The sequence below is a fragment of the Schistocerca americana genome, chromosome 7, assembly GCF_021461395.2.
Source record: "Schistocerca americana isolate TAMUIC-IGC-003095 chromosome 7, iqSchAmer2.1, whole genome shotgun sequence".
NCBI classification, from domain to species: Eukaryota; Metazoa; Arthropoda; class Insecta; order Orthoptera; family Acrididae; genus Schistocerca; species Schistocerca americana.
Genome location: NC_060125.1, coordinates 486707067 through 486724481, shown reverse-complemented (window position 1 = coordinate 486724481; position 17415 = coordinate 486707067). Strand labels below are relative to the sequence as shown.

The window sequence follows — 17415 nt, the reverse complement described above, 5'->3', positions numbered from 1 at the left end:
CCAGTGAAGATGAGCGTATAGTAATGTTCCGGATGTTCAAAAGTGGGATGTCCATGAATAAAATAGCCAATGTCTTGCACGTTTCGCGAAAACGAGTCCAGAACGCCATGAGACGGTCAAAACAAACAAAGCTGCAAGTGGAGAACAGGGGGCGACCTCGTGTAACTACTCCTCGCGTAGACAGACTCATCACTAGGGAAGTGAAGAAAGACCCATTTTTGTCAACACCACGACTGAAAGCCATTTTGTTTAGCGACGAACATGATGTTCAACCATCAACCTCAACGATTCAAAGACGACTGAGATCTGCAAAATTGAATGGGCGCATTGCAAGAAAGAAGCCACATGTTTCACAAGCTAATGTTCGGAAAAGGTTAGCCTTTGCCCGGAGAAATGAACAAAAACCTAATACTTGGTGGAGGAACATCCTTTGGTCCTATGAATCCAAGTTTAATAGGTTTGCCTCAGACGGAAAAGTCTATGTGCGCCGCCCACCAAACCAGGAATTTAATCCCAAGTACACTTTAAAAACTGTGAAATACGGTGGCGGAAGTGTTATGGTATGGGGATGTTTTTCGTGGTATGGCATTGGTCCAATACACCGTATCAACGGCATAATGAACGCAAAAATGTACAAAGACATCTTGGCAAATGTGATGCTGCCTTATGCTGAAGAGGAAATGCCGCTGAAATGGAAATTTCAGCACGATAATGATCCAAAGCATACTGCAAGGATCATAAGGCAGTTTGTTCAAGAGCACAATATCGAAGTATTAGAGTGGCCACCTCAGTCCCCTGACGCATCACCCATTGAGAACTTATGGGAGATCTTAGACAAGAGAATTGACCGCTCAAAAGCTACATCGTCAGAAAAACTGTGGGAAGAAATCCAGAGAGCCTGGTATGCGATCAGTAGTGACGAATGCAGGCGTTTAGTAGACTCTATGGGTAAGAGGTGCAGGGCAATCCTCAAAAATAAGGGTTACCCCACGAAGTACTAATGCAGTCCTATGCAAAAAAGACTGTTCCTGTACGTTTCATAAGACTGAGATCAAGTACAATATATTTGTTTCAATTGGCTCTATTTTTTTGACCCTGTGGTCTGGTATTCTTTTGAATATTATCGATTATTACTGATTATTTTGTGTTGTGTTATCGATATAACTGACTATAGTACAATGTGACTCAGTTGTAATGGTTTCCATCATAGTTCAAACATGTCAAGTAATAAATGTGCACTTTATTCCAAACCTTTGCCAGGTGGCTCTATTATTTTGACCGCCACTGTATATATCGGAAAGGAGAGAAATACAAATAAAAATAAATTAAAAGACTGGATGTGGCAGTGAAATGACGGCTGTGTAGTGCTGGAATAATGGGAACAGGGAGGGGGCTGGATGGGTAACCCTCATGGCCTCAACCTCCATTAGCCACTGTCCTCACCCATCCAGCCCCCTCCCTGTTCCCATTCCAGCACTACACAGCTGTCATTTCACCGCCACATCCAGTCTTTTAATTTCTTTTTATTTCTCTCCTTTCTGCTACTTACCCTCTCCCCCCTCCCCACCTTCTCTCTTGCCCTCCGTCTAAACTGCAGCACTTCACTGTCTGCCACTCTCACCATACTATCCCTCTCCATCCTCACCACAGCCTCCTCCTTACCGCCACCCAGTCACCACTCCCATCATGCACTGGTGATGATGCTTGCGGTGTGGTTTCAGCTCTCTGAGACTGCAGACGTGTCTGCATGAGTGTGTGTGTGTGCGTGTGTGTATGTGTGTCTGCTGCTGACAAAGGCCTTAATGGCTGAAAGCTATGAGTGTGTGAATCTTTTTATTGTGCCTATCGCGACTCAGCATCTTCGCTATATGGTGAGTAGCAACTTTCCTTCTCTGGTATTGTTACAGTCCATCCTGTATTTTCCATTGTTTGATTTTTGCCTGAAGGCTGTAAAACTAAGAAGACAACATATTTCTCATTGTGTCGATCTGTAAATAGGATTGCTAACATTTTTTCACTCAATACAGGGTGTAGATAAAGTCCAGTAACACTTTCAATTATTTATTGCACAAGAACTAAACATTGTACAGCTGTCATAAATATTGCATTTTGAAGGGAAACTCTGAAAGTTTTTTTACCAACATTCAATATGCAAACCATGAGTGACCCAGCAGACGTCAATACGGCAATCGAATTCTTGTCATACCCATCCCAGCACGGCATTGTCAACTGTGGCAGTCACTTCCCGTATTCTCTCCCGGAGCTCTGCTACATCAGGAGGTAGAGGCAGTACATACACAAGGTCTTTAATGTGTCTCCACAGAAAAAAAGAGAGGCCATTTCATGAAACAGCTGTACCCTTCTGTAGCACGGCTGAGTCATCAATGCAGCAGCTCTGTGTTCAGGTACCCACGAACTTCACGATGAAAATGGGGTGGACCCCATCCTGCTGAAAGATGAACAGAGAGCCCAATTACATTTGAGGCATCAGCCATTGTTGTAACATGTCCAAGTAGGAATATCAAGTGACAGTGCTCTTGGTGAAGAAGAATGGCCCGTATAGTTTTTGATGTGACAAGGTACAAAAAACATTTACCTTTGGAGAATCATGCTCAAATTCAATGCATTCGTGTGGTTGCTTTGTACCCCAGACTTGGCAATTATGCCTGTTCACTTTCCCATTAGTGTGAAGAGTGGCTTCGTTGCTAAAAATTAAGTGATCAACAATGCCATCCCCATTCTCATTCAACTGTTGCAACTGCGAACAAAACTCAAAACATTTGTCATTGTCTTTGTCATTGAGCTTCTGCATTAGCTCCCATCTGAATGGTTTCATAGACAGCTTCTGTCGCAGGACTTTCCACACAGTCACTAGAGCAATTTCAAGTTCACGGGATGCATGACGCACCGATTTCTTCGGACTCGTTATGAATGTGCCTCGTACGCGCTCCACATTCACTTCAATCACACTGGGCTGTCTGCTTCTCTTTGCCGGGCACAAGCAACCCGTCATAACGAATTTGTTGTGCCAGTGGTAAATGACCTTCCTTGTTGGTGGCTTCTTAGCATACTTGGTTCTGAACATCTGTAGCACACTTGTCTTTGTCGAACTCCAACACACAGAAAGCTTGCTCTACACCTGAACTCGCCATGTTTGCTACTAGCGCTGACTATCGGCTAGTTACCAAACTAAGTTGTGGCAGTATACATGAAGAAAAACTTTCAGGGTTTCTCTTCAAAATGATATATGTATGATATCTGTACAATGTTTGGTTCCTGAGAAATAAATAATTGAAATTGTTCTCAGACTTTATGTACACCCTTTACTTTCTTATGGAATAATTGTCTAGGCCAATGCAGCTGTCAAAAAATTATTTATTCTACAGAAGCAGATGATAAGAACATTATGTAAAGTTGATAACTGAACATCTTACAGAAGACTCTTTAGGTATTTTGGGATTCTTACACTTACTTGCAAATACATTTATTCCTATTATTTTTGGGTAATAATTAGAGTGAATTTTGGATGAACACACTAAAATTTACAACCGCAATGTTAGAAGCAGCTTATGCGTCACAGCCTAGGTTCAAAATGGAGTTTTATATTTCAGCCTTTAACGAGTTGCCATCAGATATCAGACAAGAAATTTTAGATAACCAAACAGTAAAATAAGCATAAAAGACTAGCCTTACCCTACTAACCGCCCCTTCTACAATTTGTCAGTATCTGGATTCTGGAATGTAAATTCCATGAAATATTAATGTTCAGAATAAGCAGCCTTTCATTTTACCATTACACAGACAGCTGCTAGTGTACAGTTATATAAATGCTTGGGATTACCAGAAGTTGTGATTCCACTTGCCTGCTCTGACCACTGATGTCATCAAGATGGTGGACACTCCTATGTCAAGCGTACACAGTATGGTGACACCACTCATTACACCCACTAACAAATATAAAAAACATGCTAAATATTTAACTCCAGCAATAAGAAAACAAATATCAACCCAAAAATCAAGCATATGATATTCTCAACATTCAACACAACCAAAAAATGCAAGAACACAAACAATGGTATTGTAAATTTAGCTCGAACAAATCCCCTCGATACTAGGAACCAACTCACAACTTGACAACCCAATACTGTAAATTTTGCTTGACCTATATAGCTCATATGAAGCCCTTGTCACCAGAAACCCACACAAAAATAAAAAACCTGAATCCGCAAATTTTGCTGGACCTGTAAGGCAGCTAAAAAGAAGCCAGTAGTACCAAAAACCAACATACTCAAATCGTCAAATCTGTTACTGAAATCTTCACATACCCTAGCTATCTGAAATGAAGCCAACAGCCAATTGACATGAAATCTTCACATACCCTAGCTATCTGAAATGAAGCCAACAGCCAATTGACATGAAATCTTCACATACCCTAGCTATCTGAAATGAAGCCAACAGCCAACTGACATAATTTGACACGAAATCTTCACATACCCTAGCTATCTGAAATGAAGCCAACAGCCAATTGACATAATTAATATCAAAACATAACCTAACCAATGACAATACACCAATATCCACAATGTCCATCACCCAGACTCCAACACGATTACCAAGCTCAAATGCAAAAAACCTAAAATTCATGAAAACTTGCATCATCACAAATTTTGATATACACAAACAATAATAAACACACACACACACACACACACACACACACACAGGACACATACTTCAATAAACAAAATACAGCAACATAAAAATACTTGCCAACCAAATGTAGACTCACCAATTCTGAGCCCCCCTCACCAAAAAAAAAAAAGCCCACAAGATGACACCATATCTTTGCCCAAAGCATTAAGCAATGATCTGCTCTTAAATTTCTCTGTCATATCCATTACTGACTAAAAATGAAAAACACTATTAAACTTCTGACCATAAGAAACACAAGGCATTAGTAGTACCAAACAAGTACGAATTCATCACCCACAAAACACAAAATAAAATTAACTCATTAATGAACCTTCCACACTCGGTTAAAAATGTCAAATGCCTGAGATACATAACAAATGTCTCTGAAACACACAACACAAGAGATACTACAACACAGCCTCTACAAACATAGCGCCACCATGACATCACACAACACAACACAGCTATGTCACAGGTCATAGCAGACAAGTGGAATTGCAACTTTCGGTTGACCTACATACCTAGTCTGAAGCAGCAGATAATAGCATCTGAGTCGTGTAATAGAGTTTTTTTATCCCCAAATGTAGGTGCTTTTCTGCTGATATAATCACAATAAAGTAATTTAGACTTAATTTCCATGGGCTAATCACAAACATGAGTGGATAATGGAGTCAACTTATAATAATTATAAAGCTGTTTTAAGGCTTCTCTTCATGGTGGGGTATGTGGAACACTTTTTTTTTGGGGGGGGGGGGGGGAGGGGTGTACACACCATGATGAGTCACCTTACAAACAGATTTCAACAAAAAATCACAATCATAGAGATAGCGAAGAAACTTTATAACAGGTGAGTGAAGTTTACCGGTCGTACAAACCTGTGAATAAAAGCAAGTATGAAAGGCAGTATATTCAAAAGTTCAGCCCATTTAAATATAGCAATCCACATACATTGTTTTATCTGCAGGAAATTACACCTTAACAAACGTAAACCACTTAGAGAATGGGACACTTCTGTTAAGGATGAGACATTCATTTTAATTGTTGTTGTTGTTGGTATTGTGGTCTTCAGTCCTGAGACTGGTTTGATGCAGCTCTCCATGCTACTCTATCCTGTGCAAGCTTCTTCATCTCCCAGTACCTAGTGCAGCCTATATCTTTCTGAACTTGCTTAGTGTATTCATCTCTTGGCCTCCCTCTACGATTTTTACCCTCCACACTGCCCCCCAGTACTAAATTGGTAATCACTTGATGCCTCATAACATGTCCTACCAACCGATCCCTTCTTCTAGTCAAGTTGTGCCACAAACTCCTCTTCTCCCCAATTCTATTCAATACCTCCTCATTAGTTATGTGATCTACCCATCTAATCTTCAACATTCTTCTGTAGGACCACATTCCGAAAGCTTCTATTCTCTTCTTGTCCAAACTATTCATTGTCCATGTTTCACTTCCATACATGGCTACACTCCATACAAATAGTTTCAGAAACGACTTCCTGATACTTAAATCTATACTCGATGTTAACAAATTTCTCTTCTTCAGAAACGCTTTCCTTGCTATTGCCAGCCTCTCCCCAATGGTATTCAATCTGTATATTGAGCAAGCAATAAAGGAAACAAAAGAAACGTTCGGAGTAGGTATTAAAATCCATGGAGAAGAAATAAAAACTTTGAGGTTCGCCAATGACATTGTAATTCTGTCAGAGACAGCAAAGGACTTGGAAGAGCAGTTGAATGGAATGGACAGTGTCTTGAAAGGAGGATATAAGATGAACATCAACAAAAGGAAACAAGGATAATGGAATGTAGTCGAATTAAGTAGGGTGATGCAGAGGGAATTAGATTAGAAAATGAGACACTTATAGAAGTAAAGGAGTTTTGCTATTTGGGGAGCAAAATAACTAATGATGGTCGAAGTAGAGAGGATATAAAATGTAGACTGGCAATTGCAAGGAAAGAGTTTCTGTAGAAGAAAAATTTGTTAACATCTAGTATAGATTTAAGTGTCAGGAAGTCGTTTCTGAAAGTATTTTTATGGAGTGTAGCCATGTATGGAAGTAAACATGGGCGATAAATAGTTTGGACAAGAAGAGAATAGAAGCTTTTGAAATGTGGTGCTACAGAAGAATGTTGAAGATTAGGTGGGTGGATCACGTAACTAATGAGGAGGTATTGAATAGAATTGGGGAGAAGAGGAGCTTGTGGCACAACTTGACTAGAAGAAGGGATCAGTTTTTAGGACATGTTATGAGACATCGAGGGATCACCAATTTAGTATTGGAGGGCAGTGTGGAGGGTAAAAATCGTAGAGGGAGACCAAGAGATGAATACACTAAGCAGATTCAGAAGGATGTAGGTTGCAGTAGGTACTGGGAGATGAAGGAGCTTGCACACGATAGATTAGCATGGAGAGCTGCATCAAACCAGTTTCAGGACTGAAGATAACAACAACAACAACAAGATAAGTCGTAAGGTCAGTATTGCCTCACGTGTTCCAACATTTCTACGGAATCCAAACTGATCTTCCCCGAGGTCGGCTTCTACCAGTTTTTCCATTCGTCTGTAAATAATTCGGTTTAGTATTTTGCAGCTGTGACTTATTAAACTGATAGTTTGGTAATTTTCACATCTGTCAACACCTGCTTTCTTTGGGATTGGAATTATTATATTCTTTTTGAAGTCTGAGTGTATTTCGCCTGTCTCATAAATCTTGCTCACTCATCTTGTCAGGACTGGCTCTCCCAAGGCTGTCAGTAGTTCTAATGGAATGTTGTCTACTCCCGGGGCCTTGTTTCGACTCAGGTCGTTCAGTGCTCTGTCAAACTCTTCACGCAGTTTCGTATCTCCCATTTCATCTTCATCTACATCCTCTTCCATTTCCATAATATTGTCCCAAGTACATCGCCCTTGTATAGACCCTCTATATACTCCTTCCACCTTTCTGCTTTCCCTTCTTTGCTTAGAACTGGGTTTCCATCTGAGCCCTTGATATTCATACAAGCGGTTCTCTTTTCTCAAAAGGTCTCTTTAATTTTCCTGTGGGCGGTATCTATCTTACCCCTAGTGAGATAAGCCTCTACATCCTTACATTTGTCCTCTAGCCATCCCTGCTTAGCCACTTTGCACTTCCTGCTGCTCTCATTTTTGATAAAAAAAAAAAGCATTTTGTGAGATATAATTAGCTTATATTATACATCAGTGGTTTCTAATTATAGTTAATTTCTTTAACACTGATTTCTGTTGCTAGTTCTTTTTATGATGTGTGAGATTTATCACTCACAGGATGAACTTTTGATCACTGTTTGCTACACTATAAAATTCTCTTGTATCAGAAACTTTTTTAGAGTTGTGGGGAACATTTTCTCAGTTTTGAGGTCTTTTAATTCCCTTGGCATCACTTGTATTAACTTGATGCCAGAATATTTGGGCCCTGTTTCAAAAATCTTAAGTCTATGTGGAATGCACCGCAGTTGTTCTCTGTTCTTTGTGTTGTGTGTACGTACAGTCTCATTAGTATCAAGTTTTGTCAGATCACGTAATGCACTCACAATGGTCTTAAATATATACAATGATGGAAATGTTAGAATGTTTAGTTCTTTGAAACAACTTTTACATGATTCTTTTTCAATATAATTTGAATGGATTGCTTCTGTAATGTGAATATTCTCTTCATTCTTGTGATGGTTGAGTTACTCCACACTGTGATTCCATATCGCATGTATGGTTCAAAAAAACCATGACAGACAGTGCACAAAAGGTCTCGGTGAGTACACTGAGCCAGTTGTTTCATTCACAGAGCTTAGCTTACTGGAAACAGTATTTATCTGCAGTTTCCAATTTAGCTCGGGTCTATTGGAATGCCCAAAACCTTAACCGAAGCTATTTCTTCCAGTCCTTTTCAATCTAAGAAAACATCCATATGTTCTTTTTTTGTTTATTTTTGAAGACCATGTGCATAGTTTTTTTTCACATTAATAATTAACTTATTTTCAGAGAGCCATTGTGCTGTACTACTGACTGATATGAATGTATTTTGCTCAAGTGCTTCCAAATCGTTGGAAACATTTAGCACAGTCATATCATATGCATTAAGTATTTTGATTTCATTTTCACATGTTTGTATATTATTCACAAATAAATTGGAGAGAACAAGTCCCATTACAGATCCTTGAGGTACACCATACTTAATGCTTCTAACTTTTGATCTGTATAAGTTATTAATGGCTACATATTGCCTCCTGTTAGATATGATGTTATCCAGTTTGCTGCATGTCCACAAACACCAGTAGTCTCTAGTTTCTTTACTAGGACTGTATGATCAACTGTGTCAAAGTGTGTTAATGTGTGAGCCAAATAAGGTTACAGGTTTACAAATTAACTGTACACTTAAGTAACAAGAAGTTAGTGAGTAGTAATCAACATGGCTTTTGAACAATTTGAAGTACAGAAAAGCAACAAAGGATTACATGTATAAAAAAACAGCAGTGTTGTAGTCCAACTTAATTTTGATCTTTCTAATGCTTTTAATACTGTTAGTAACAAAGTTCTGTTAGATAAGCGGTCCTGTACTGTTGTGCTAAATGATGAATAAGTACATGAAATAAATCATCACATCCTTAGGCATTCACAAAGCAGTAGTGGTTCTTCCAGAAGTATAGAGTTTTTATTCATTAGAGAATTTTCACACACTTCTGGGAGTTAGTGGATAACCACAAATTCTCTTGGATATGGGCCTAGTGTCTGTTGTGTCACCTATTAAATATGGTTCTCCTGAAATGACATGTCTTGAAACTGATCAATATATGTGGATGCACGTGATTAAATATGAAAGTAGTTGTATGGCTTCCTGAGCATATCTAAAAAATCCAGAAGAAAAGGATACACTGACATCAACATACAGATTATATTATAAATGAATTAACTATTTACACAAAGATTGGTTTAATTGGCACGAACTCCACATATGCAACTGTGTTTTGGCAGTTTTTATATTGTATGCATGACTGAATCCATAGCAAACACGTGAGGGCTCCTGACTACATTGCAGCTGGTCAATATGATTTTGCATAGATCAATGTATACTAATTGAGATCTATTCTTTACTGATTGGTGTGAATCCATCAATAACGAAAAACTATGACACTTATTTCTGCTCAGTCATTACTCCACTATCACTTCCTTATAGTCTGGTTGCAAGATAAGTAATATTGATTACTGTTATTAAAAAAAGCAGAACAGAAAAAATGAAACATGCTAGCAATTTACACAATTACAATTAGTAGACAGTCACTTACGTTTCTTTCCATTTATGTGGTCTAGGAAGTTAATGGAATCTTTCACAACACAATCACACACATTACAGTAGTACCTGCAAAGAATTACAGGTCAATATACTGTCAACACATGTGAAATTACACATCAACTAAGTAATGATGCATGACATATCAGCAACGGGGCTTGTAAGATGTCTGAAGGCATACCCTCCTGTTTGCGACGACGGAGTGTTTTTTGTTATGACTACACTCTTTCCTAATTTGGATTCTAAATCAACTCGGTAGTCACGTTGCCGCAATAAGTCTCGTTTAATAGGTGGCTGTTTTTGCTTCGCTTTTTCTTGTGCTTCCAATTCTTCCTGTATTCTTTCTGCAGCCAAACGTTCATATTCATCGCGGTCCCACTTTCTTCGATGATCTTCTGCTCTCTATAATAAATCAAACCGGTCGTCTTATAATAACTAAACTGATCTGTATGTTATCAAGTTAACCTTTTCAAATTAATTCAACCAATTAAAAATACTGTCTCTACTGAAAATGTCACACATCCTTTCCACAAAAACAAAACATAAACACGTACCTCTTTCGACGCCATGTTGTTGAGCAAAGATGTATCAAACAACACGACCTTTGATCATAGAACACAACAGAGCCTAGTTTGACTTGAGTATAGATACCACCTCCATTAGTTCAACAAATTAGCCGAACAGACATTAAAAATCATGAGCTGGGAACTAATATCAACCTGACTGTAGATTATTTCGCAATACAATTTTCATAGCAGTATTTAAGGGGATATATACCGAGCAAACCCCATAATACAAACAAAGACGTCCCTTCAATTGTATATCAAATACCAAAATACAGCGAGAATGAATTTCGAAGCATATCTTTGATGCTATATTTGCATCTAAATGTCATTTAAAGTGCCAAGAAAAATTAGTTCTTCTAATTTGACACTTGAGATGGTATCTTCAATGTCATCTTTGATGAGATGAGGTTTGCTGTCCTCATTGTTGCGATAGTAAATGAAAACATAGGAACAGTTGTTTTCGCTGACAGGGCGTAGTGTAGTGATGATTGTTCATCAGCTTTGTGAGATTAGTTGCTAACTTGCGTAACTCACGGAGTTATTGTACCTGTTTCGCCTTATCAGTGTCGTAGAAATGGTGCAGTTTTTTATAGCAATGAAGTTACTGCATTGTTTCCATTTTCAACGGACAAGATGTTTAATATTAGACAGACAGTTTGAAGTCTTTTATTAATCTGCAAAGAGAAGAAATTATCCAAATGCTGTATATTGTTATGGCCGACTGGAAATGTGTGCGACAGGAGCGTGCCGAACATTTTTTCTGTAAATGTATCGCCTGCAAAAGGTATTACTTTATGTATGCCATTATTTTACTCGCACACATTCGCAAAGCACGAAATTCGAACTCCACAAAACATAGTTTTGGTGAACTGTAACAGTATGTCTTGAAATCACCACTATACAAACTGTTTACGCCCGTTTTAATGCTAGCTGTCTATAGTTACACCGTCAAATTACATAAAGTATTCAGTAAACAACTTCAGTTTACTACTTTGGTGTGGCGCAAGTCAATATTAGTGTTGTGGTACCTGTAATGTCCTACTTCAGGCGGGTAATATATAGTACTAGTTTTATAGAGAACTAAGATAGGAAAAGTGAAGTTCATTGTGGAAGGAGTACAGTGATTGTTTTGTATTACAGAACATCACGTAACAGTTCTTGAAAGTTAGGGAGGCAGTTTGCAAGCACTTTAGGAAATGACTGGCGTCAACAACAAGACGTTACAATCTAGTGTTCCTGCTTGAGTAAAACACGAACGAAAATATTCTGCAAAGTTATGTGTAACACATTACTCACAATTATACTCCCTGTTATTGAGTGCCACCGTACTTGTTTGTGTGATTGCTGTGATCTGGATTTACTGATCAAATGTACAAATGACACAATTAGTATCCTCTCCCTTCCCTCCCCCCACCCCTACACACACTCACAGAGATTGCTTTTACAAGGATACTGGACATGTCATGGCATTGCAATTTAATAACTACAAAAAATAGACACAGGCAGTTAGATGCTTACAGGTCTAGTTTTACAAGGATGGAATAGGTAGTTGGCTGTGGCAGGAGCAACCCTCATAATGTAACACTACACACACTATCAGCTGGCATCAGGTCAATAGTGACATTTGGTTTCTGTATTATGCATTACAGCGTCTCATCTGAGAATCAGTCAGCATCCTGCTATAATGAGTGAGATATGCTGTTACTATTAAACATTGCAGAGGTTAGGGAATAAGGTTCTTCAGAGAAGGGAAAGTTGTGAAAGTGTTATGATGGATATTTTATTATCATTACCATCATTATTTTTATTATTTGTGTTACATTTTCACCAAACTCCTAGTTTTTCTTATCTAATCTTCATTGTATAGAATGTATTGCTCAAGAGAGAGTTTTTAACTGCCTTTTTAAATAAGTTTGTTTTAGTAATCTCTTTAATTTTCCTGTTGTGCAGTTTGTTGTAGCTATGGTTATATTATTTGCTGGAAAATGCTGTAATGAGCTATACATTTATTCTTTCTTGGTAAATGCGAGTTAAATCAAGATCTGTTATGTGGTCGTGGTCAGAGCTGTTTGTGCAATAATGATGAAAGTCATTTTTAATGTGCATAGGTGATTAAGTTTCTAATATTGAGAAATATACCCACACAGTGTACCTAAGCTCCCAAGTGTTTTGAACAGATCTTTACAATTAGCTCAATTACCATTTTTAGTTACTGTTCTTATGGCTCTGTTCAGTAATTTGTAAACTACGTTCATATTTTGTATATATTTTTTGCAGAAAAGAATTCCATACTTAAAGAACTGAGTATACATATGAACAGTATGTTACAAAAAGACACTGGCAGTTACACATTGATGACAGTACTCTTTTGGGTATAATATGCTGCTGACATTCTGTTTGCAAGTATCTTTGTGGGCACACACTACTTCATTTGGGAAACAGTTTTCATTCATAGAAGTTTAGTGTGTGTTATGCAGTCTTTAGAGTAGGCATCTTCTAACTCCAGTCTCAAAAATTTAAACTTTCTGAAAATACTCAACCAACTTTTTGAAGCTGTCATTTTAAAAATTATTGCTGCAAGTGAACAGCCAATCTCAGTTTCAGACCCAACCTGTATCTTGGACTGTCCTACACGTCTGTGTCACCACCGCTAGCCCCCCCCCCCCCCCCCCCCATTCACATTTGCTGGTTTTACAAACACACTTCAAAACTATAACATTCCAACCTATCTTAGTCTTTTCTTCCGTGCTACTTTGGGCATATACCAAAATAAGCTTTACTTTCTTTGGTTTGTGACTATATATGAACTAGTCTCCAGACACTACTGGATGCATATAGTCTCCAGTTCGCATTGCCAACTTTTCTTTGAACCAGCCCAATACTTAAGTTGAGCCAAAATGCAACCATTCACTAACAAACAGAGCACCGAAAAAATGGGTCCTAACCTCCATAAACCACAAGTTGCTCGCCAAAAGCCACTCACCCACCAGCTAATGCCCATCCTGAGCACAAAATACAAATAAAAAGGAAATTAACAGAAGTTAAATCCTGTAGCATACTTCTTCAAAATAAATAAAACTTAAACAGAATCAAGCAGCAACTTAAGTGAACTTGCTGTATTTCTGTGGTAGCAATGGTTGTTGGATTGTGTGTTTTAGATTTTGTCCTACAGTATAACACTATGCAACAAGGTCCTGTAAATTACTGAGTGGGTAAAATGAAACTATTTGTAAACAAGTGAACATTGGTATTGGAGATATGGTCTATCTATGCAACTAAATTGAATACTGATTGTTTTGTGCCATGTGCATTTATCTTCTTTTTATTTGTGTAACATCTTCAGTTGCTCATATTACATGTTTGCTGTATCTTTATAATAATGGTGTTATATAATGATTACAGATATGTTATTGCAGTTTTTTTTTTTTTGGTCCTTTTTATGCAAGGAACGAATTTTGTGATACAAGTTTTGAAAGTTTAAATTAAGATTTTGTCCTTCTTATGATTTTGTGACCTTGTTAATCCGTAGGCCTATGTGTTGTCATGGAGTTTTACTTAGTTGGCCTTCGTGCATCAGGATGTCTGATTTTTGCATTTTTCAAATACATTTCAATTGAACGCTTCACGTTCACTGTGTATTGGTTGTGTGTGTTTACTGCATATACTGTTGTAAACTGTCACTGTGTGTTTTTCATTCATCTAGAGGGAGAGAGAGAGAGAGAGAGAGAGAGAGAGAGAGAGAGAGAGAGAGAGAGAGAGTACATACAGATATTAGAATGAACAATTAAAACATAAAACTCCTAACATTGCAGGAAAGCTATACTTGCATAGAGCCCTTCCAATGAACAGGAAAGTAATAAATTACCAAATCAGCTAAAGCGAAATGTTAATTTGAAACATATTTAGCAAATGCCAAAAATCTGGCATCCTAGTGTAAGAGGGGCAGCTAAGCACAACTCTAACATGACCAGTGTGGATTAATAAAATCACAAAATTGTAAATAAAACCAAATGTAATTTTATTCTCTTGAGACTCGCACCGAAATAGCTGTTCCTTACCTAATGAGAGAATAACAAAAAACTGTAATACCGTAATATATCTCTAGACATCACATAATCTAATTATTATATAAAACAAACATGTAATGCCCTCCACTGAAGATGCATCACAAATGAAAAGAAGTGAAATGCATATAGTACAACACAAACAGCTTTTCATTTACTTGCACAGATGGATCACATATCCAAGAATATAGAAGCAAATAAGGAATGGCTGAAAACATAAAAACTGACAAGTTACCATTGGTCTGCATTCCACTTGCCCACATTTCCAGTTCTTAAAAGCCACAATAAAACTCTTACTTGATACTGGGAGGTACAACTGCCTGTCTTATCAGGGTGTTAAGAAAAAGTTTGAACACCTTGAACCAACTGTGTCAAAATCCATACCTAGTGTGATCACAGAGTCTCAAACCAGTAATTCCTGGTCATAGTCCCATGTCAGATCCTGTTCTTCAGTTGAGGGAGGTGACATCAGCTACCTTGTCCCCTGAACTGGCAGTACCAGTGGTAAACCAACCCATCGGTGCAGCTGGAGCTGCCTCGTCCTCCTTAGACATCATCAGGGAAAAGGACACCTGCCAAGGTGCACCCTCACTCCTCCTCATGAAGAAACAGAGCAGCAGTCCTGCACCACTCAATGGCTGACAGAGCCACAGGCTGCAGGTCATAGAAGAAAAGTGGTCCATCCTTGTTGTAGAAGTTGAGACAGGAAAATCCTCACAGAAACCAGAACTTCACAGAGACAAGGACGATAATCAAAAGTTAAAATGAATTCTGGTGCATCGCTCGATCTGGCCACCATCCTCACAGAGGCCGAGGCTATGAAAGCAAATGAAGAAACAGATCGAAAATGACTCTGCTGCAAAGTATTTAATTCTCTCGTTTCTCTATCTTTGCATTCTCAGATAGTATTCTAATGTTCCCTCAGTGGACCTGTAATAGCTACTATCGCCACCTGGCCAAACTCAGTCAGTTAATGGCTACTTACTCTGCAGTTGGTGTAGCACTTCAGGAGAAAAGATTCTCAGAAAGTCAACTTTCTACTATAAATAACTGTGAATCGTACTGTCAAAATAGCACTAACACCAAGTGTGTGTGTGTGTGTGTGTGTGTGTGTGTGTGTGTGTGTGTGTGTGTGTGTGTGTGTGTGGAGGGGTCTGGACGCTCATTCGTTATGACACTTTCATTGAGCAGGTGCTACTAACCATTGCTTTAGAAGCTATGGCTGTTCGTGTCTACTTCCTAGTTGGGCTAGCAGTATCTAATATCAATCTACCTCTGGATATGTCTATGCCATATCACTAGCCAGTGGAGTTGGTGGAACAACTGCCTCCACTCTTCCATCAACGGCCAGGGGAATTCAATGTCTACAATCCCCTGTGAGACATTGAAACCACATCTACCAGGGAAGAAGTAATGGTACAGTTAATTTCAAAGCTGGAAGTCTGACTACTTAATGCTAGTGGAGTGACACTTTTCAGTACAACCTGTGGATCATCCTCAGCTGTAGGTTTTACAGTCTGCAGTCGAGTGTCTTACACTTGGTCCACTGGTATGCCCATGGAGATCTCTGCATCAGTAAGCACATTCTTATCAGTGTCTCTTTCTCAAGCCATCGACCAACTGAACGTGTACCACAGTGGTCACTTCAGAAAGCCAATTGGCAAACTTTCACCTGGTAAGCTACTTTTGAGGTCAGTCAAGAGATTGCTGTCAGAGGGGTGGTAAGAGGTACCATTGACAAAATTATACAGGCTGCAGAAGTAACAATACCCTATTCTTCAGACCTCTCCTACCAGAAATGTGTGCCGTGGCATCCTGAGAAAATAGCTGCAAGCTGTTGGGGAGTACTGAAGGGCACTTCAAGGGCACAAACGTAATCCTTCTGTGGAACATTTAATAGCATTCAAGAGACTTGAAGTGCAGGGACAGTTTTTTAATAAAAAAGTGAAAATGGAAGTGTTGGGAACAGTATCTATCATGTGTGAGAGCCCAACCCCTTTGTCTCAGACGTGGACTAACCCTACCGCTTCTGCAACCCCACACTCTTCATGATAGTTCCTGGCATCTCTCTCTGTGGCAACATCTGTGTTGATCCTGCTGCCAGTGCCGAATATTTTGTGACACGCTTCACTGAGGTGCCCGCTTGCAGTAATTACCATTCTAATTTCCTGATCAAGAAATGTTTGGCGGAGAGAAACTCCCTATCCTTTCATGCACAAGGGTTTGAGCCATACAGTGTTCCATTTAGTGAATGGGAATTCTGCAGTGCTTTAGCAGTGTGTCGAGAGAGATCCCCTGGACATGATAAAATCCATAACCAAATACTTAAACACCTTAGCTGTGACAGCATAAAACACATTCACGGGTTTTTAAATTGTATTTTTTTAAGGGTAAGTTTATTATTGTTCCTGCCCTGAAACCTGGAAAAAGCCATCAAATTTTGCTAATTATTGGTAACACTCCCTAATGAACAGGATGTATAAATTATTCAAAGTCATGTTCAACTACAGACTATATTGGGCCTGACATATATTGCAATTTCAAAGTGGCTTTTGGGCATTCTGGTCCACTACAGACCAAGTGCTTCATCTGGAATTTGCAGTATGCAGATTCCACACATCACCAATACTTGATCACTGTGGTTTTTGGCCTGCAGAAGGTGTACAGTACCACCTGGCACCATCACATCCTGACTACTCTTCATCAGTGGGGCTTTTGTATCCAAGATGTCAAACCCCTCTTACTGTACCAGGTCTGGAAAGTGTCTACCCTTAACAGTGAATACTTAACAGGAA

General features: G+C 38.8%; 2 protein-coding genes across 3 annotated transcripts in view; one reads left to right on the top strand and one right to left on the bottom strand.

The window, feature by feature from the left end:
• The window catches only part of LOC124623163 (zinc finger matrin-type protein 2), a 42146-nt gene extending 31459 nt beyond the window's left edge, over positions 1–10687 (bottom strand). The window contains exons 1-3 of the mRNA XM_047148963.1: positions 10545–10687; positions 10172–10392; positions 9986–10059 (exon numbers count right to left, since the gene is read on the bottom strand). Of these exons, the coding sequence (XP_047004919.1) occupies positions 9986–10059; positions 10172–10392; positions 10545–10559 (310 nt within the window). The 5' untranslated portion in view covers positions 10560–10687. The remainder of the gene's footprint in view (positions 1–9985; positions 10060–10171; positions 10393–10544) is intronic.
• Positions 10688–10963: 276 nt separating this feature from the next.
• Positions 10964–17415, top strand: part of LOC124623162 (FHIP family protein AGAP011705-like) — a 238587-nt gene continuing 232135 nt past the window's right edge. For both annotated transcript variants that reach the window (XM_047148962.1, XM_047148961.1), the window contains exon 1: positions 10964–11340. The gene's annotated coding sequence lies outside the window, so the exon portion shown is untranslated. The remainder of the gene's footprint in view (positions 11341–17415) is intronic.